This window comes from Typopeltis vanoorti, chromosome 1 (assembly GCF_054136105.1).
Source record: "Typopeltis vanoorti isolate ZY-2024b chromosome 1, IOZ_Tvanoo_1.0, whole genome shotgun sequence".
Classification (NCBI taxonomy): Eukaryota; Metazoa; Arthropoda; class Arachnida; order Uropygi; family Thelyphonidae; genus Typopeltis; species Typopeltis vanoorti.
In genome coordinates, this window is record NC_143549.1 from 55,223,255 (window position 1) to 55,245,709 (window position 22,455).

At 35.1% G+C, this 22,455-nt stretch overlaps 1 protein-coding gene across 1 annotated transcript in view; it reads left to right on the forward strand.

Annotated features, from left to right (window-relative positions):
- Positions 1 to 22,455, forward strand: part of LOC150109990 (telomerase-binding protein EST1A-like) — a 478,068-nt gene that overhangs the window by 239,369 nt on the left and 216,244 nt on the right. Inside the window, exons 10-11 of the mRNA XM_090390470.1 lie at positions 232 to 377; positions 9,168 to 9,423. Of these exons, the coding sequence (XP_090246596.1) occupies positions 232 to 377; positions 9,168 to 9,423 (402 nt within the window). The remainder of the gene's footprint in view (positions 1 to 231; positions 378 to 9,167; positions 9,424 to 22,455) is intronic.

Consider the following 22,455-nt stretch of genomic DNA (forward strand, 5'->3'; position numbering starts at 1 on the left):
CCCAATTGAAGCGAACAAGCTGTGATATGCCGTTATCCTGATTGTAATGGCAGCAGAATTCCTAAGGATTTTATTGAATTATTTGTTGACATAAATAATGACACTGATAGTGTTTATTTTTAATGAAGTTCATAGTTATATTCCATATTTATAATTTAATTTGTAATGGTAGATGAAGTATTTGTTTTCTATTACACTAATGATTTATTTCATTCTTGTCATCTCCCTTAGCATGGAAACATTTCTGGATACTGTAAACCAGATGTTGTTCGAGTTCAGATCACTTCTAAAATGCACTCCAATTCCAATGGGTTCAGTTCGATTACTTCAACTCATGACCATTAATATGTTTGCTGTTACCAATACTTCACTTAAAGGTTGGTTTTTTTTTTTTTTGTGACTTCTAGGATAAATTAATTCTGTCTTTTTCATCAAGTAATTTCTATAGTTATTTATTTTTATAGTAAGAAATTATCACTCTATTCAAGTGACATTTCTTGAAAATAACTATTTTAAATTTGGCAAAAATGACTTAAGTTTTTTTTTTTTTTAATTTTTTTAATTTTTATTTATTTTTATTTTTTTAGTAATAAAAATCCCATCTCACAAAAGGTTATAAACTTATTGCACATTATCTCTTGAGATCAATATAGAACTTTTTCAAGTTGCTACAACCACCCACATGGGTGATTGGTTTAAAATTGGTTTAAACATGATCTTGTATACTGCTGGTTTAGCATTTTGGCTAATATATATGAATGTATAAATATAAATTCAACTGGTTTTCCACCACATCAACTTTGCTTATTCTGTTGTCTGTTTCCATATTTAATTTGGCATCTTAACTAAAAATTATTCCTAAATAGCTGAAATATTTTACTTGTTCTGTAGGTTCTCAATTGAGAATATAGTTGATGTTTTCCATGTTCAACCTATTTTCATTGCCTTTGTCTTTTTATTGCTGATTTTCATCCAGATCTCTTATAGCAATTATTTAATTTAGTTAAGGAATCAGTCAGACTTGTACTGAATTTATTTAAGAATATAACATCATCTGCTTAAAGTAAAGACTTGAAATGAACATCTCTAATTTTGAAATGAGGTTCCCTCATCCTAGACTTACACTTGATTTTTGATCAAGCCATCTTCATAGACTGCTTCAATTCTAAATGCTGACTTACAACTCAAATATAGACTATATATATTGCTGTATATAATGTCCCATTTGCTCCATGTAATTATAGCATTGTTAACAACTTTTCTCTTGGCACCTTTTCATATGCCTTTTTCAGATGTACAAAACTTAAAGTACAAATCTTGAGTATGTTCCTGTTATTTCTCGGCTATTTGTCTTAAAGTGAAATCTAATTTTGGCAACTCCTGAAATTTCCCTTATTTCATAAATGTAATAAAGTTTTATTTCCCTTTTCATATATGGGTATTATATGAGTTCTACTCCATTATCTGCTATTAGATCTTTTCGCCAGCCATTCTGAATTATGCTCTTTACTCACTGTAGAATTTTAATCCTGGTTACATTTATCTTGAATATTCGCCACCACTGTTCTGTCACTTTTCATTTACTAGTCATTTAGCATAATGACTAGTCATTGAATACCTTTATCTTCAGTTTTTGTCACTTTCTCATCTCTTCCTTCTGTTACATTACTGTTTCTTCCACTAAGTTTTTTCAATAGGACATTTTCCACTACAACTTTTTCCATCTTTGTGATGTTAAATGTCTATATTCTTATGAAAATCTTTCTGTGGCTTGTTTATCTTCTTTTTACAAACAGTTTAATGCTTTTCTCTATATTCCTCATTTTCTTCATATTACCATATCTTTAGATTGAGAAGTTGAGAAGCAGAATGGTTCTAATCTGTGTGTTATGGGATTCAAGTCCAGTTAAGGTAGATGGAGTTTCTTTAAGTAAGATTTTAATAAGCTTTGTGCTTATTCTCTCAGAGCATCTACCGACTGACTGACTTGCTAGTAACTTTTGATATGTTTCTTCTTTTTCATGATTGCTTCTTTAACTTCTTGATTCCACCATGAGGTTCATATTATGCTGTCATTGCAAATAACTTTACCAACATTCCTCTCTGACTGAATTAATGTTTTTTCAGTGCTCTGAGTCTCAAAAGTTGGATTCTTGTTTTCAAGTTCATTTTTTCTTGAGTAATATTTGTATATTGCAGGCTGGGGCGTTGCCTGGTTCATCAAGGCCCCCCCCCCCCCCCCGTTGTTTTCGCCAGGGAACCAGGGCGAACAGCGAAAAGTCAGCTACTGGAAACACTGAAAACAAACCCCCAACTCAGCATCACCAGAGTTAAAAATCGGCACTATCAACATAAGAAGCCTGAATGGCAAAGAAATAGAGCTAGCTGAGGAATTAGATAAGTACAAGATCGACTTAATAGGGGTGACTGAAACAAAAAAGACAAAAACTGGTGAGATCTTTCTAAGCAATAAATACAAAATGTTATATTCAGGCAATAACAATCAAGGAAAAGAAGAAATAGCCATAGTATTCGACACAAAATACGAGGCTAATCTTCTTAAATGGCAGTCAGCCTCAAGTAGAGTTATGTGGGCAAATATGAGAATGGGGAACTGGACAATGAAACTTATTTGTGCCTATGGTCCCACAGAAGGTTCTACTAAGGTAGAAGTGGAGGAATTTTTTGATGCTATTTGAAAAATCAACTGACACAATGAAAAAGGAAAAGTTGGTCCTTGTTGGGGATCTAAATAGCAGAGTAGGAAATGATTGTGAGACATACAAAAATATTTCTGGAAAATTTGGAGAAAAGAGCAAAGCTAATAATAATGGCAAATATCTGTTGGATTTCTGCTCAGGACATGTACTGGTTATTACTAACACCATGTTCCAACATAAAAATGTGCACAAATTCACATGGAGAGAAGAGGCTAGGAATAAGAAAAGTCTCATTGACTATGTTATTGTTGATAGTGATGTTTTCTCCCTGGTGCAGGACACCAGAGTGTACAGAGGATTTGAAATTGGAAGTGATCACTATTTAGTCTTGAGCAGGATAAAATTGAATTTCATATTGAAAAGAATAAAATGTAAGAAAGTTTTAAAGCGAATAAAAGTTGAGCAGCTCTCAGATGAACTGTAAACTAAAATACACAAAGATTATTGAAGAAAAAATGCAAGAGTTTGAGAACAGGAATCAAATCTTGGAGATTCAGTGGCAAACTCTGAAGAAAACATTGATTGATTCTGCCAGAGAGGCATGTGGTGAGGTTGTCTGCAAGGATAAAAAAATCAGAACTCCCTGGTGGACACAGGAAGTTAAAGAGGCAGTGAAGAAAAAGAAGAAAGCATATCAAAGTTCCTGTCAAATAAGTCAGCTTGTGCTTTTAGAGAATACAGAGACAAATGCAAGAATGCTAAGCACTGTATAAAACTAGCAAAACAAAAGTCATGGGAGGACTTTGGCAAGAATATAGAAAATAAAAATCAAGAAGGTGGCAAAATATTCTGGAGGTTGTTGAAGAAGGAGATTCAGTGGCAGGAAGTTAAAGGAACGGAGGAAAGAGTGCTGTAAAAGTAGTTAGAGATGATAAAGGTGACACGAAAATGGGAGAAAAAGATATCCTTGAACTATGGAGTAATTACTTCGAAAAATTGCTAAATGAAACAAGCAGTGAGAGCATAATGGTAAAAAACACTGACCAGGCATGCAGTCAGGAATACATATCCATACTTGAAGTAGAAAAAGCCATCAAAGGCTCGAAATGTTTAAAGGCAGCAGGAGTAGATGATATTCGACCAGAAATGCTGAAGTATGGTGGTATAAAAGTCTTACAGTGGCTGCACTGCATAGTTCAGAAAGCCTGGACAGAGGGACGAATTCCCGATGATTGGAGTAGAGCTCTCATAGTACCCATATATAAAAAGGGAAATAATACTGAATGTGAGAATTACAGAGGTATTTCCCTACTGAGTGTTCCTGGCAAGATCTATGCAAGTATACTTGAGAAACGGTTGAGAAGAATTGTCGAAGAAAAGCTTGAAGCTTGGTGAAGAACAAACTTTATTCAGGTCAAATAGAGGCTGTAAGGATCAGATTTTCACTTTACGACAGATAGTTGAGAAATAATGGGAATATAACAAAGATCTGCATTTAAGTTTTGTAGATCTGGAAAAGGCATATGACAAGGTGCCAGGAGAGAAGCTATTCCAAATGCTACAGTTATATGTTGTTAATAGGGCTTTATATCAGGCAATACTTAGTCTTTATTTGAGTTGTAAGTCAGCAGTTAGAATTGAAGGAAGTACAGGAAGATGGTTTAATGTTAAATCTGGTGTGAGACAAGGATATACGTCATCCCCTCTGTTATTCATTATCTATATGGATCATATTATGAAGGAAAGTGATATTAAACATTATATCAAAATTGGAGATGTTAATGTCTGTCCTTTGCTTTATGCAGATGATGTTATACTTCTAAATAAATCTGCTACAAGTCAGCAAGATTCTCTGACTAAATTGAATAACTCTTGTAATAGATATGGTATGAAAGTCAGCAATAAAAAGACAAAGACAATGAAAATAGGCAGAATCATTGAAAATGTCAACTGTGTTGTGAATGGAGAACCTGTGGAACAAGTAAAACATTTCAGCTACTTAGGCACGATTTTTACTGAAGATGGTAAATTAAATATAGAAATAGACAACAGAATCAACAAAGCTGGTATGGTGGGAAGTCATTTGAATAAATTCATATGGAATAAGAGAGAAATTAGTCGGAACACTAAATTAGCTGTATACAAGACAGTTTTCAAACCAGTTTTAACTTATAGGTCAGAAGTAAAACACTTGACCAAAGACTAGAAACTGCAGATATGAGAGTCCTGAGAAAGATTATAGGCATGAACAGATGATATCAATGGCAATATCATATTAAAAATGAGGATATTAGGAAAGAATTTGACATTGTCAGTATCCAGGAATGCATTAGCAGAGCTAATCTCAGGTGGTATTGTCATTTAAACAGAATGGGCGAAGAAAGATTAGCATAACAAGTGTTCTCTGCCAGGTTTGCAGCAAAACGACCCAGAGATAGACCAAGATATAGGTGGATTGATACAGTACAAAGTGCCTTAGACGATAAAAATATAAGATCTGATAATGTTGGAGTCTTGACAAGTAACAGACTGATTTGGAGGAAAATTGTAGATAGGAAGTTAGTAATGATGTAATTTCTTTCATGTAGTACTATCATATCCTGTACACCCCTTTAGGGTACATGGCTGGAATTTCATGATGATGATATTTGAGTCTATAGTTCAATTCTGAAAGCTGCTTGACTTACCTTTTAAAACATTTGTACATATATTTCTTTCAATGTGAAATTCATTTTTATTCTTCTCAATGCAAAATGATCACTTCCTATTTCAAACCAGTCCTCTGTATATCTCTGTATATTAATGGCAATGTGAAGATATTGCTTCAAGAATAACATATTCAAGGAGACTTTCCATGTCTTTTCTGCATGTGAATATGTATATGTCTTTATATTGAAACCTGGTATTAATAATGACTAGTCTTGCCTGAACAGAAGTCCAACTGTTACTTACCAGTATTGTTAGCATTGCTCTTTTATTCCATTTTTCCCAAACATTTCTCTTTGTCTGCTACTTATTTTCTGCTTTGATGTTCCTCTGAAATTCCTCATTTTCTTCATATTACCGTATCTGTTGATTGAGAAGCTGAATGATTCTAATCTGTGTGTTATGGGATTGAAGTCCAGTTAAGGTAGATGGAGTTTCTTTAAGTAAGATTTTAATAAGCTTTGTGCTTATTCTCAGATTAGAATGGCATTACTTTTATCTGTCTACTTTTTTGATGATTAGTTTCTTGTTATTTTAGTTTTAATTCTATATGTTATTGAAAAAAAGAGAGACAGACAGACAGATGCTTATAAGGAGGTTTTGCCTAGCATTTGATGTGGGCTTTATTAATCATTAACTATTTTCTGTCCACTGCTAGATGAAGGTCTTCCCCACCAAACTCCTCCATTCTTTCCTATCTCGAGTCTGTCTATGTCACTGAGTTCCTGCTATCTCTTTAATCTCATCCTCCCACCATTCTCTTTGGTCTTCTTGTATCTCCTTCCATCTCTTCCTTTCCATCTCTAGGATATACCATTTGTTCATTTTTGAGTGTTACTTCTTGTAATATGACCTGCCCATTGCCATTAGGATCTTTTAATGGCTGTTATAACATCTTTCATCATAGCCTGAGCTTTGACCCAAGATTTGCACTTCTATCTAGAATAGTAATACTGAGTAGTGAACTTTCTATTTTCCTCTTGGTAATCCTCAACTTATTGGTCAATTTTTTAATCAAAGAAAAATATTTGACAGTTTTATACTTTGGGTCATATGACATGACCCAAAGTATAAAACTGTCAAATATTTTTCTTTTAAGGCAGATTGAGTGCTTCATAGTGTTTTCCAAAGGCTATCCAACCATGTTTGAATTATATGTATAATTTCTTCTTTACAATCACCCTCTACTGTGATCTTTTGTCCTTAGTAAACATAGGAGGTTACTACATCAATTTCCTGGTGTTCTATTTGTACTAGCTTTATGGTAATGTATTTCTATACATTATTTTTGTTTTGTCTTTGTTTATATTTAATTCTTTCTTTTTACTTTCTGCATTCAATTCAGTAATCATTTGTTGAAGTTTCTGCAGAGTCTCCTAAAAGAACAGTATCATCAGCAAATCGTAGGTGATTTAGTTCTTTCCTCTTTATCATAATTCCTCTATTTTCCCAATCCAGGTTTTTAAAATTTTCTTAAAGGCTACTGTAAATAATTTAGCTGAAATGGCATCTCCTTGTCTAATTCCCTTTTTTTATAGGAAATCTCATATCTATTCCTGATTATAAAGATGCAGTTGAATTTTTATATATATGAATAAATCCAACAATGTAAGTTTTTTCAATTCCTTAATTTTAAGGTCTTCTAAAATAGCTAATGTTTGATATTGAATCAAATGCTTTTTCAACATCATTGAATGCTAGACTTAAGGGTTTTTGGTATTCATTTTGTCTTTTCAGTTAATAATGTTAATAGCAATGCTGATGGGGGAAGTTTGTAAATGCATCTTCTACCTGACCATGAAATCAATTACTTCACTATTTCCTTAAGTGTGGTTGTTAAGATATGGCTACAAGAGGTTTCCAATGACCTCTTCCTTGAGGGCAATAATTAACCATAGCATGCCTGTACCACAGGTGCAAACAGTGCTCTTTATGAGCAAGTTGAATTTATGAATGTACAAGCTCTTTATTTATTTATTATTATTTATTATATTTTATTTTTGTTGCTAAATCATTGGAAACATCTAATAGGATCATCCAAAGGTAGCATTCAGGTGAATTCCTCCCTTCTTTATTTGTTTATTTTCTCAGCAATCTTGAGGGGGGAAACAGACTGCTGAATCCCTCCCCCCTCCATTTCCCTTATAATTGAACCATTTCTACTGGCAAAATGATTTGGAATTATAATAATTATAATTGCCATTATCATGGATTCAATTTGGTATTTAAAATTTCTGTTCCAATTTCTGTCTTGGTTTCAGTCTATTTTTTTTTTACTATTCTGTCTCCATTATTATGCAGATTTGGGAAACAAAATTTTGTGAAAATGAAGAAATTTAATTATCCACTGTCTTTTATTCCTTCAAAGATATAGTAGGCAGCATTTTTTATCACTAATATTTTGGAAATTGGCAGGAAGCTGGTCTTGCCCACTTCCATTACTAAGGTTTAATACATTTTATCCTAGATAAGATGCCAACTGAAGGTTCCTAATCTTAACTAGTTTTTATTTATATGTGCTCATATTGTTCTCGGGTTATCTTTGAGTTATGTGTGCGTCATAATTGTTTTGAAATTGAATTCGTGATTTGGTATACAATGATACCATTATGAAACCATTTTTAAAATGGTGCATTTCACCATTTCATCATAAGATTCTTTTATAGTGACACCATTCAAGAAAGATAGGCTTAACCATTCATTATCATAAAAAATCATTCTGTATCTGTAACTTAGCAAAGTAAACAGAGAACACACACACACGCGCACACACAAACACACAGAATACACAGATTAGGAACCTTCACCTCTTATCTAGCATCAGGCACTCATAGCTGTGTGTGTGTGGGGGGGGGGGGGGAGAGACCAACTATCGGTTATATAAAAAAAAAAAGAAAAAACTATAAATAATTGTCTATGTTAATTTTCTTAATTTTTTAACTAGTAAGAAAGTGATCCAGTTATCTGATTCAGCCAGTTAATTGAGTACTGATTACTCAATTAACTGGCTGGCTCAATCAGTTGAGTACGATAACTCTAATTGAAGACAAGAAGCATGCCTTTAATTCATTTACTTGATCTGAATAAATTATTAAATTCCTACATTATGAATTTTATGTATTCCCCCCCCCCTCCCAGAGAACATTAACCTCCCTACCAGTGAGGTGGATGAAATAGTGAGACCAAATTGCACTTCTTATCCATGTTATTCAACAGGTGTTACAGAATCGTATCCAGATTTAGCTGGACGTCAATCGACATCATGGCCGGTTGGGGGATTAATATCATGGGTGTGCTAAGGATTTTTTTGTATTTATATTTATTTTCATATATCTGATGAAATTGCTGATGAAATTCATCTCCAGCCTAAAGACAATCACAAACACCCATGGCAGTATTTGAACCTGCAGCTTGTTGGTTGAAGAGCTGGTATGTTAAACACTCAATCAACCAGACCACAGAGGAACTTTTATCTGGTCTCTTTTCACTAAAGGTGAGTTGGCCAGTCTCATACAGAGGTAGACGTTTTTTTTTTTCACCTGGAAATGCAGGTTTTTCGTCCCTCAGAACAGGCAAACAGCCTCGTGAACACACACGGATCTACAATCATAAAATACATACCTAATCGCTCATTTGAAGGGCTCAACCAGTCCTAAGGGATGACAGAGGAATGTGTGTGTGGGGGGGGGCAAACAAATAAGTAAAAAACTATTCATATAGTATGTCTTTATGATTAATTCTTTATTAGTGAATTGTGTAATAAACATTTCATTACCTAAAATTATTTTCCCCCTTCTTTAGACCAAGATGAAAGCTCTTTATGTCGTTCATTACTTCAGGAAAATGCACTTCAAGTTAGCTTTGCCATGATATCTTTGTTGCTAGAAAGGGGTATAGCATTAACACAAGAGCATCTGGCTTCAGATGATTATCCTTCTGTCTTGATTAGTGAAGATCTTGCCCAGATACTCCCAGCTATAAAGATTTGGGCTGATTGGATGTCCTGTCAGCATCACTTGTGGTTACCTCCTCCTGCATCTGGTGACTTCAAGATTGGGTAAGACCTGGTGTCTTCTGCTTATCGATTTACAACAATTAAAATGCTGTAAACTTTATCACATACATTCCTTATTTTATTATTATATTTAATGATTTTATGTCTACAAAGAAAAAGCTGTGGAATTTATTTCATACAATGAGAGGAATCAAAATCTGTCTTGCTTCTGTATATAAGTGCTATTCAGTAAATGTAAACAACCTATATTTTAGAGAGAAAGAGAGAAACAAGCAAACATTGTATCTTTTCATAGCCTTTAAAGGTATGCGGAGAACCGACCAGGGCTTCTGACTTAATGTCCAATCCTCACCTTCCCATGATGCACCCTGTTGGATATCTACCTGGATACTGAATGAACGAGGATGGGCTGGCAGTTTGGGATTTAGCCAAACCAAATTGTATACTTATTGGCTTAAACCAAAATACAAAATGATGGTACAACATGACAAAATTTCATGCCGGCTGGGGCATCGCCCAAATAAACAAGGCACCCTTTGTTTTCATCAGGGAACCACGGCAAACAGCGAAAAGTCAGATACTGGAACAAATCTGAAAGCACATCCCAACTCAACATCACCAGTGTTAAAGATTGGTACTATCAACATAAGAAGCCTGAATGCAAAGAAATTGAGCTAGCTAAGGAATTACGTAAGTACCAGATCGACATAATAGGGGTGACTGAAACAAAAAAAGACAAAAACTGGTGAGATCTTTTTGAGCAATAAATACAAAATGTTATATTCAGGAAATGACAATCAAGGAAAAGAAGGAGTAGCCATAGTATCATCAAATTCCTGCCATGTACCCTCAAGGGGTGTACAGGATATGATAGTACTACACGAAAAAAATTACAGCATTACTAACTTCCTATCTACAATTTTCCTCCAAATCAGTCTGTTACTTATCAAGACTCCAACATTATCAGAACTTATATTTATATCGTCTAAGGCACTTTGTACTGTATCAATCCACCTATATCTTGGTCTTCCATTGGGTCGTTTTGCTGCCAACCTGGCAGAGAACACATGTTTTGCTAATCTTTCCTCGCCCATTCTGTTTAAGTGACCATACCACTTGAGATTACCTCTGCTAACGCATTCCTGAATGCTGGCACTGTCAAGTTCTTTCCTAATATCCTCGTTTTTAATATGATATTGCCATTGATGCTATCTGTTCACCTCTAATCTTTCTCAGGACTCTCATATCTGCAGTTTCTAGTCTTTGGTCAAGTGTTTTACTTCTGACCTATAAGTTAAAACTGGTTTGAAAACTGTCTTGTATACAGCTAATTTAGTGTTCCGACTAATTTCTCTCTTATTCCATATGAATTTATTCAAATGACTTCCCACCATACCAGCTTTGTTGATTCTGTTGTCTATTTCTATATTTAATTTACCATCTCCAGTAAAAATCGTGCCTAAGTAGCTGAAATGTTTTACTTGTTCCATAGGTTCTCCATTCACAACACAGTTGACATTTTCAATGATTCTGCTTATTTTCATTGTCTTTGTCTTTTTATTGCTGACTTTCATACCATATCTATTACAAGAGTTATTCAATTTAGTCAGAGAATCTTGCAGACTTGTAGCGGATTTATTTAGAAGTATAACATCTACATAAATCCGCATAAAGCAAAGAACTGACATTAACATCTCCAATTTTGATATCATGTTTAATACCACTTTCCTTCATAATGTGATCCATATAGATAATGAATAACAGAGGGGATAATGTACATCCTTGTCTCACACCAGATTTAGTTAAACCATCTTCCTGTACTTCCTTCAATTCTAACTGCTGACTTACAACTCGAATAAAGACTAAGTATTGCTTGATGTAATACTCCATTGACACCATATAATTGTAACTTATTGAACAGCTTCTCTCTTGGCACCTTGTCATATGTCTTTTCCAAATCGACAAAACTTAAATACAGATCTTTGTTATATTCCCATGCTTTCTCGACTATTTGTCGTAAAGTGAAGATCTGATCCTGACAGCCTCTATTTGGCCTGAATCCAGCTTCTTCTTCACTCAGCTTTTCTTCCACAATTCTTCTCAATCATTTCTCAAGTATACTTGTATAGATCTTGCCAGGAACACTTAGTAGGGAAATACCTCTGTAATTCTCACATTCAGTTTTATTTCCCTTTTTATATATGGATACTATGAGAGCTCTACTCTGATCATCGGGAATTCGTCCCTCTGTCCAGGCTTTCTGAACTATACAGTGCAGCCACTGTAAGACTTTTATACCACCATACTTCAGCATTTCTGGTCGATTATCATCTACTCCTGCTGCGTTTCGACATTTTAAGCCTTTGATGGCTTTTTCTATTTCAAGTATAGATATGTATTCCTGACTGCATGCATGGTCAGTGTTTTTTATACCGTGCTGTCATCACTGCTTGTTTTCAAAGTAATTACTCCATACTTGAAGGATATCTTTTTCTTCCATTTTGATGTCACCTTTATCATCTCTAACTCCTTTTACAGCACTCCTTCCTCCATTCCTAAGCGTCTTCAACAACCTCCAGAATATTTTGCCACCTTCTTGATATTTATTTTCTATGTTCTTGCCAAAGTCCTCGCATGACTTTCATTTAGCTGGTTTTACAACGTGTTTAGCTTTCTTACATTTGTCTCTGTATTCTCTAAGAGCACAAGCTGACTTATTTGACAGGAACTTTTGATATGCTTTCTTCTTTTCCTTCACTGCCTCTTTAACTTCCTGTGTCCACCAGGGAGTTCTGATTTTTTTATCCTTGCAGACAACCTCACCACATGCCTCGCTGGCAGAATCAATCAATGTTTTCTTCAGAGTTTGCCACTGAATCTCCAAGGTTTGATTCCTGTTCTCAAACTCTTGCATTTTTTCTTCAATAATCTTTGTGTATTTTAGTCTACAGTTCACATCTGAGAGCTGCTCAACTTTTATTCGCTTTAAAACTTTCTTACATGTTATTCTTTTCAATTTGAAATTAAATTTTATCCTGCTCAAGACTAAATAGTGATCACTTCCAATTTCAAATCCTCTGTACACTCTGATGTCCTGCACCAGGGAGAAAACATCACTATCAACAATAACATAGTCAATGAGACTTTTCTTATTCCTTGCCTCTTCTCTCCATGTGAATTTGTGCACATTTTTATGTTGGAACATGGTGTTAGTAATAACCAGTCCATGTCCTGAGCAGAAATCCAACAGATATTTGCCATTATTATTAGTTTTGCTCTTTTCTCCAAATTTTCCAGAAATATTTTTGTATGTCTCAGAATCATTTCCTACTCTGCTATTTAGATTCCCCAAGGACCAACTTTTCCTTTTTCATTGTGTTAGTTGCTTTTTCTAAAGCCTCAAAAAATTCCTCCACTTCTACCTTAGTAGAACCTTCTATTGGACCATAGGCGCAAATAAGTCTCATTGTCCAGTTCCCCATTCTCATATTTGCCCATATTACTCTACTTGAGACTGACTGCCATTTAAGAAGATTAGCCTCGTATTTTGTGTCGAATACTATGACTATTCCTTCTTTTCTTTGATTGTTATTGCCTGAATATAACATTTTGTATTTATTGCTCAGAAAGATCTCACCAGTTTTTGTCTTTTTTTGTTTCAGTCACCCCTATTATGTCGATCTGGTACTTATCTAATTCCTCAGCTAGCTCCATATCTTTGCCATTCAGGCTTCGTATGTTGATAGTACCGATCTTTAACTCTGGTGATGTTGAGTTGGGGTTTGTTTTCAGTGTTCCAGTAGCTGACTTTTCGCTGTTCGCCCTGGTTCCCTGGCGAAAACAACGGGGGCCTTGTTTAATCATGCGACGCCCCAGCCGGCATAATATTTTGTCATGTACCATCATTTTTTATTTTGGTTTAACCAATAAGAATACAATTTTGTCAGCTAAATCCCAAATTGCCAGCCCATCCTCATTCGTTCAGTATCCAATAGATTCTCAACAGGGTGCACCATGAGAAGGTGAGGATTGGACATTAGGTCAGAAGCCCTGGTTGGTTCTCCGTGTTCATTTAAAGGCTATGTGGAGGTCTCCTCTCATTTATTAATACTAAATACGAGGCTAATCTTCTTGAATGATAGGCAGTCTCAAGTAGAGTGAGGTCTGCAAATATCAGAATAGAGAACTAGACAGTGAGACTTATTTGTGCCCATGGTAATACAGAAGGTTTTACTAAGGTAGATGTGGAGGAATTTTTTGAGTCTTTAGAGAATGCAACTGACATTGAATAAGGAAAAGTTGGTCCTTGTTGGGGATCTAAATAGCAGAGTAGAAAATGATTGTCAGACATACAAAAATATTTTGGAAAAATTTGGAGAAAAGAGCAAAGCTAATAATAATGGCAAATATTGGATTTCTGCTCAGCACATGGACTGGTTATTACTAACACCATATTCCAACATAAAAATGTGCACAAATTCACATGAAGAGAAGAGGCAAGGAATAAGAAAAGTCTCATTGACTATGTTATTGTTGATAGTGATGTTTTCTCCCTGGTGCAGGACACCAGAATGTACAGAGGATTTGAAATTGGAAGTGATCACTATGTAGTCTTGAGCAGGATAAAATTTAATTTCGTATTGAAAAAGAATGACATGTAAGAAAGTTTTAAAGCAAATAAAATTTGAGCAACTCTCAGATGTGAACTGTAGACTAAAATTCATAAAGTTTATTGAAGAAAAAATGCAAGAGTTTGAGAACAGGAACAAAACATTGGAGATTCAGTGGCAAGTCTTGAAGAAAACCCTGATTGATTCAGCCAGAGAGGCATGTGGTGAGGTTGTCTGCAAGGATAAAAAAATCAGAACTCCATGGTGGACACAGGAAGTTAAAGAGGCAGTGAAGGAAAAGAACAAAGCATATCAAAAGTTGCTGGCAAATAAATCAGCTTGTGCTCTTAGATAATACAGAGACAAATGTAAGAAAGCTAAACACTTTGTAAAACTAGCTAAATGAAAGTTATGCGAGGACTTTGGCAAGAACATAGAAAATAAACATCAAGAAGGTTGCAAAATATTCAAAATATTGTTGAAGAAGCTTAGGAATGGAGGAAGCAGTGCTATAAAAGGAGTTAGAGATGATAAATGTGACATGAAAACAGGAGAAAAAGATATCCTTGAAGTATGGAGTAATTATTTTGAAAAATTGCTAAATGAAACAAGCAGTGATAGTACAGTGGTAAAAAAACACTCAACAGGCATACAGTCAGGAATACATATCTATACTTGAAGTAGAAAAAAACATCATAGGCTTGAAATGTGGAAAGGCGGCAGGAGTACATGATATTCAACCAGAAATGCTGAAGTATGGTGGTATAAAAGTCTTACAGTGGCTGCACTGCATAGTTGAGAAGGCCTGCGCAGAAGGGAAAATTCCCGATGATTGGAGTAGAGCTCTCATAACACCCATATATAAAAAGAGAAATAAAATTGAATATGAGAATTACAGAGGTATTTCCCCACTGAGTGTTCCTGGTAAGATATATGCCAGTATACTCGAAATGGTTCAGAAGAATTGTGGAAGTAAAGCTTGGTGAAGAACAAGCTGGATTCATGCCAAATAGAGGCTGTCAGCATCAGATCTTCACTTTACGAGAAATAGTGGAGAAATCATGGCAATATAACAAAGATCTGTATTTAAGTTTTCTAGATTTGGAAAAGACATATGACAAGGTGCCAACAGAGAAGCTATTCAATTTGCTACAATTATATGGTGTCAATGGAGTAATCAAGCAATACTTAGTCTTTATTTGAGTTGTAAGTCAGCAGTTAGAATTGAAGGAAGTACAGGAAGATGGTTGAATGTTAAATCTGGTGTGAGACAAGGATGTACATTATCCCCTCTGTTATTCATTATCTATATTGATCACATTATGAAGGAAAGTGGTATTAAACTTGATATCAAAATTGGAGATGTCAATGTCAGCTCTTTGCTTTATGCGGATTTATGTAGATGTTATACTTCTAAATAAACCCGCTACAAGTCTGCAAGATTCCCTGATTAAATTGAATAACTGTTGTAATAGATATGGTATGAAGGTCAGCATTAAAAAGACAAAGACAATGAAAATAGGTAGAATTGTTGAAAATGTCAATTGCGTTGTGAACAGAGAACCTGTGGAACAAGTAAAACATTTCAGCTACTTAGGCATGATTTTGAGTGAAGATAGTAAATTAAAAAAAAACACGATTTTTACTGATGGTAAATTAAATATGGAAATAGACAACAGAATAATAAAGCTGGTATTGTAGGAAGTCAATTGAATAAATTCATATGGAATAAGAGAGAAATTAGTCGGAACACTTAATTAGCTGTATACAAGAGTGTTCAGACCATTTTTAACTTATGAATCTGAGAGCTGGGTCAGAAGTATAACACTTGACCAAAGACTAGAGATCGCAGATATGATAGTCCTGACAAAGATTAGAGGCATGAACAGATGGCATCAGTGGCAATATCATATTAAAAATGAGGATATTAGGAAAGAACTTGATATTGTTAGCATCCAGGAATGCATTAGCTGTGCTAATCACAGGTGGTAATGTTACTTAAACAAAATGGGCAAGGAAAGATTAGCAAAAACAAGTGTTCTCTGCCAGGTTGGCAGGAAAACAGACAAGAGGTGGACCAAGATAAAGGTGGATTGATACGGTACAAAGTGCCTTAGACGATAGAAATATAAGATCTGATAATGTTGGAGTCTTGACAAGTAACAGACTGATTTGGAGGAAAATTGTAGATGGGAAGTTAGTAATGATGTAAATTTGTCATGTAGTACTATCATATCCTGTACACCCCTTGAGGGTACATGTCAGGAATTTGATGGTGATGATGAAAGACCAGATTTGAAGAACATCTTCTGAGAGGTTCTTCGAGACACCTGACAAGATCTATATTACAAGTGAAAGTTGAGGGAAAGAGAAGACGTATAAGACCAACTAGAGAATGGTTCAAAGACATCGTGGAATGGACTGGTTTAAGAATGATGCAGGCGACAGACCTAGAAAAATGGATAAGAGCTGCTCATCTGCTGCAACCCTCTTGCTAGAGGATGCTACCAGATGATGACGACTACATGTGGATGATCTCACCATTGTCTGTCATTCATGTAATATGAGGATAATAGAAAGAAAGTTGCAGCAAGACATTGAACATCTTTGAAAGTGGCACTTGCAAATGAGTTCAGATTTTCACAGCAGAAAACTGTGTGCATTTTTGTCACAGACATACCCTTCATCCTTGCGATTACTGAAATAGAAAAAATTTTAATCCAAGTTGCACCATAACCAAGTTCTTGAGGCTCATATTCAAAAAAAGAAAAAAAAGTCATATTCTGCCCTCATATATGTCAATTATGAGATAAGTGATAATTTACTTGCTAGTAACTTTTGATATGTATCTTTTTTTTTTATTTTACTCAACTGTCTTTTTAACTTCTTGAGTCTATCATGGCATTCTAATTTTTCTGTCCTTACCAGATCACCTCACCACCTGCCTCTCTGGCTGAATCACTCAATGTTTATTCAGAGTCTGTCACTGAATCCCCAAGATTTGGTTGTTGCTTTCAAACTCCTTCACTTCTGTTTGAATAATGTTTGATTTTATATTTCACCTCTGATAGCTGTTCAACTTTAATGTTTGAAAACTTTTTTACACACTCTTTTCAATATGAAATTAAATTTTATCCTGCTCAACACTAAATGGTGATCACATCTAATGTCAAATCCTCTGTATACTCTTGTTTCCTCAACCAGTGGAAAAGCATTGCTATCAATAATAACATAGTGAATAAAACTTTTCTTATTCCTTGCATCTTCTCTCCATGTGAATTTGTGCACATTTTTATGTTGGAATGTGGTGTTAGTAAACAACTGGTACATGGCCTGATCAGAAATGTAACAGGTACATACCATTATTATTAGCTTTGCTCTTTTCTTCAAAATTTCCCACAACAGTTTTATGTGTCTGGTTAATCATTTCAAACTCTGCTATTTAGATCTCTAACAAGGACCAACTTTTTCCTTATTCACTGTGTGAGCCGCCCTCTCTAATGCCTCAAAATGTGGTCTCTAGTCTTTGATCAGGTTTTCTAACCCAGCTTTCAGATTCATAAGTTAAAATTGGTCGAATACTGTCTTATATAATGCTAATTGAATGTTTTGACTAATTTCTTTCTAACTCTGTTATCTATTTCCAAATTTAATTTGCCATCTTCAATAAAAATTGAGTATAAATTGTTGAAATATTTTACTTATTCTACAGGTTATCTTTTTTTTTTTTTTAATGTTGGGCCCATGTATGAAAAGCTGGCTGATCAACCTATAGTACTTTAGTACCATATATGGGTAGTGGGTTGGGAAAGGAGAAACTTGTTGACATTCGATTTAAAAGCCTGAATATTATTGGTGGGAGGACTAGGGGCCATACATGGAAGCTGGGCAAGAGTGTGGTTAGAGCCATGTTTTTTATTTGGAGAGTGGTGAATGAGTGGAATAAGCTGCCAGAGTCTGTTGTGGGTGCCATGACTGTAAATGAGTTCAAGGCGAAGTATGATAGACTCTGTGTGAATGTTGAATAGTTATTCTTGACATGATGTTAGGGCCTCCCTCGATGAGTCTATGGACTCCTTGGAGTTGCCCATAATAATAATTGTATTCCTTGGGAAATACATCAGGGGAAGACTGTTCCACAGTACAGCAATAGTAGGAATGAAGGAGGAGGAAAAGAAACTTGTTCTGTGGGTTTCAAGGTGTACTGTGAAAGGGTGTTGGGTGGCAGCTGTATGTGTTCAGTGCACTTAGTACATACAGCTGGAATTATTGATGCTGTTTCAGAGGAACATTTTCCATGGAAATATTTATAGAATATACAAATCGCAGAAACTAAACATCTATGTGAAAGTGAGGGGAGTGAGTTGGTAAGAGATGGGTCATTTATCAATCTAATTGCTGTCCTCTGTATTGAGTCAAGCGTCTTGAGGGCTTTTAGAAGCCCCCACTCCAAATTGAGAACAGTATTCGATAGCTAGGCAGATTTGTGATTTGTATAAGGTTAACAGCTGTTTAGAGGTGAAGTAACATCTTCAGCAAAAGAGAAAGAAAAATAACAAAACAACAGAAAGGAGAAACTGAGCTCCCCAACTCTGTTAACAAGGTAATAAATTTGTTTGAAGAAATGGATCCTAACATGGAGAGATTTAGAAAATAAGTCAGAAGAATGATCATACTGCATTTCCTTTTTCAAGAAATTTGTACAGAAAGAAAGGCAAAATTGTGCAAACTAAGTATATGTAATGATATGTTTTTAAAGAAGCCCATTCCTGCTCTCTTTTCTCATCCCCTAAAGATGAACCTAAATCTTCCACAAGTAAGTTATACATATGGCAAACCATCATCACGATGCTTTGTTACAATTCCTGGATTTGAAGAATTTGTTGTTGATGATCTAGCCCAAGTTTCTCAAACCTTTCCTATAATGGAACACTTCATAAATCCTGAAATTTCAACAGAACACCTTGGTAAGAGTTGAGTATCATCGGTCTTGTATTCAATGTAAAGCTAAGTGCACACTATCGCTGCAGCAGGCTGTATCACATCACAAAAATGCGACAGTGCACACTACAGGTGTGCCTGGCCACAGTGCATCACTTTGACCTTGCTTGCGACCACACGTTTCTTAGAATAGATACCTCCATACTTCACTCGCACTTGGAAGTGTCAACAACTGTGGGCAGCTGTCAGCCAGCTGCTGAGTCGAGGCCATCGCGTGCTAGCCTTAATAGCACAATCCACATGCAAAGTGAGGAGTGCCCGATTTTCAAACATGTTTGAATTTGTTGCAGCATTTGAAACCATTCCAGGCTGTTATTAATTTTGATAATTTTTCATGAAACACTGGTGTTCTGTGGAACATGGTTTGGGAAATTCTGATCTAGCCTCTTTCCACCCATTCATCTGATGAATTGTCAATTAATCAAGCATCAGATTTGAAGAATTATTCATGCCCAAAATGTTTGAAGATATTTCAAGATGATTATTTTATTGCTAAGTACAGGAGTAATTTTGTATTATAATATGTAAATTGTGTTCTTTGACTATAAACAAAACGTAAAATTGTTAAAAAATATAATAAAACAGACCCACACATATTTAGCATTCAGGCATGGTAATATATTATGGTTCATATAGTGATTTTTGATGTACAGCCTTTTAGACTTAAAACAGGATTTTTGGAATGGAGCATCATCATAAGAGGAGGATTGACTGCATTTGTTATTTAGAAGAACTTGCTTTTTTGTCTTCATAACTGGTTATACCAGTTATGTTGACTTGTTACCTCTCCAGTTCTTCTACCAGTTCCACTTCTTTTCTGTTGATGCTTCTTACCTTGATGGTACCAATCTTGAATTTTGCTGCTGATGATTTAGATTTTGTCCCAGTTGCTGATCATGTTCACTCTGGTTCTTTCCTCGATGAAAACAACTGGGAATTTGTTTAATTAGGTTATGCCCAAGATGGCATGAAATCTTATGTTGTACCATAATATGTTGTACCATTTTGGTTTAAGCCAATAAGAATATCTTATTTGATTTCATTAGTCATACACTTTATACTAAATCATGTTATCTTTTTCACTTGAAGAATACAATTTGCAATTGCTGCTGATGAATATTTCTTCATTAGCCTCCATACATTGCTGATATATCTCCCTTGCAATTCATCCATTGATGAAACTGCCCCAGGCTGATTTCTAAGATTATCATAATCACCTGCCTTATAATTCTAGGTAAATCCCTTTTTCCTTGATACTGCTGCATGTCTATTCAACCTCTAAGTACTTTATGGTCATTCTCAGCAAATGGTGGCAAGACAGACATCTCAGGACCAAATCCAAATTATTTGATCTTTGTGTTGCCTCAAGTACATGTTGCTTGAGACATTCGTTCCTCAAGAATTCCATAAATTTCATTCCCTTACTGCTGTATACTGTTTCCTCTATCCAGTAATAATGCTATAGTTAAAATCTACCATAATGATAAGGGCATTGCCCACAAAGTATTCCTGGTGAGATTTTTCACCATTGCTTCACCCCCCCCCCCCTTTTCCACAATTTTATCCAGGCTTGGAACAGGCATATGGCTTGGATGTATTCATGACTGTAATCCACGTGTGTTCACGGGGCCAGTTGCCTGTTCTCAGGGACCAAAACCCAAGTTTCTGGTTGAAAAAAAAAACCCTACCTCTGTATGAGATCGGCTATCTCACCTTTCATTGAAAGAGATCATAAAGGTTCCTCATGTCAGTGACGGGAATTGAAAGCAGATCTTTTGGACCAAAGGGCTTCGTCTATACTGACTGAGCTATGGAGGCTTTAATATCCATGATATTAAAAATAATATTGTAGTATATATCAAGTATGGAAGTATAAAAGTCTTACAGTGGCTGCACTGCATAGTTCAGAAGGCCTCGACAGAGGGGCACATTCCTGATGATTGGAGTAGAGCTCTCATAGTACCCATATATAAAAAGGGAAATAAATCTGAATGTGAGAATCAGAGGTGTTTCCTAACTGAGTGTTCCTGGTAAGATTTATGCCAGTATACTTAAGAAACGGTTGAGAAGAATTGTGGTAGAAAAGCTTGGTGAAGAACAAGCTAGATTCAGGCCAAATAGAGGCTGTCAGGATCAGATCTTCACTTTACAACAAATAGTGGAGAAATAAAGGGAATATAACAAAGATCTATATTTAAGTTTTCTTGATCTGGAAAAAGCATATGACAAGGTGCCAAGAGAAAAGCTATTCAAAACACTACAGTTCTATTGTATCAACGGGACAATTACACCAAGCAATACTTAGTCTTTATTTGAGTTATAATCAGCATTTAGAATTGAAGGAAGTACAGGAAGGTGGTTTAATGTTAAATCTGGTGTGAGACAAGGATGGACATTATACCCTTTGTTATTCATTATCTATATGGATCACATTATGAAGAAAAGTGGTATTGAACCTGATATGAAAATTGGAGATGTTAATCTCAGCTCTTTACTTCATACAGACAATGTTATACTCCTAAATAAATCCACCAGAAGTCTGAAAGATTTCCTGACTAAATTGAATAACTGTTGTAATAAATTTGGTATGAAAATCTGCAATAGCAAGACAAAGACAATGAAACTGCATATATCAACTGCATTGTGAATGGAGAACATATAGAACAAGTAAAACATTTCAGCTAGTTAGGCACAATTTTAATGAAGATGATAAATTAAATATTTAAATAGCACAACAGAATCAACAAAGCTGGTATGGTAGGAAGTCAACTGAATAAATTTATATGGGAATAATAGAGAAATTAGGCAAAACTCTGATTTAGCTCTATACAAGACAGTGTTCAAACCAATTTTAACTTATGGATCTGAGAGCTGGATTAGAAATAAAACACTTGACCAAAGACTAGAGACCACATATACGAGAATTCTGAGAAAGATTAGGGGCATGAATGGATGGCATCAATGGCAATATCATATTAAAAACAAGGATATTAAGAAAGAATTTAACATTGTAGCATCCAGGAATGTGTAAGGAGAGCTAATCTCAGGTTAGTATAGTCATTTAAATAGAATGGGAGAGAGGAAAGATTAGCAAAACAATTGCTCTCTGCCAGGTTTTCAGGAAAAGACCCAGAGGAAGACCAAGATATAGGTGGATTGATATGGTAAAAAAGTGCCTTAGAAGACAGAAATATAAGATCTGATAATGTTGGAGTCTTGACAGGTAACAGATTGATTTGGAGGAAAATTTTAAATAGAAAGTTAGTAATCATGTAAGTTTTTCATTCATATCCTCTACACCCCTAGAGGGTAAATGTCAGGAATTTGATGATGAAGATGAGTTTTTCCTAATACTTCCCCTTGGTTAGAAATTAAGTTACTTGCCAAAAATATATATATGTATTCTTGTTTAATCTTTTATCCAAGTATAAGCAAACAAATTTTATGCATGAATTATCTTCAA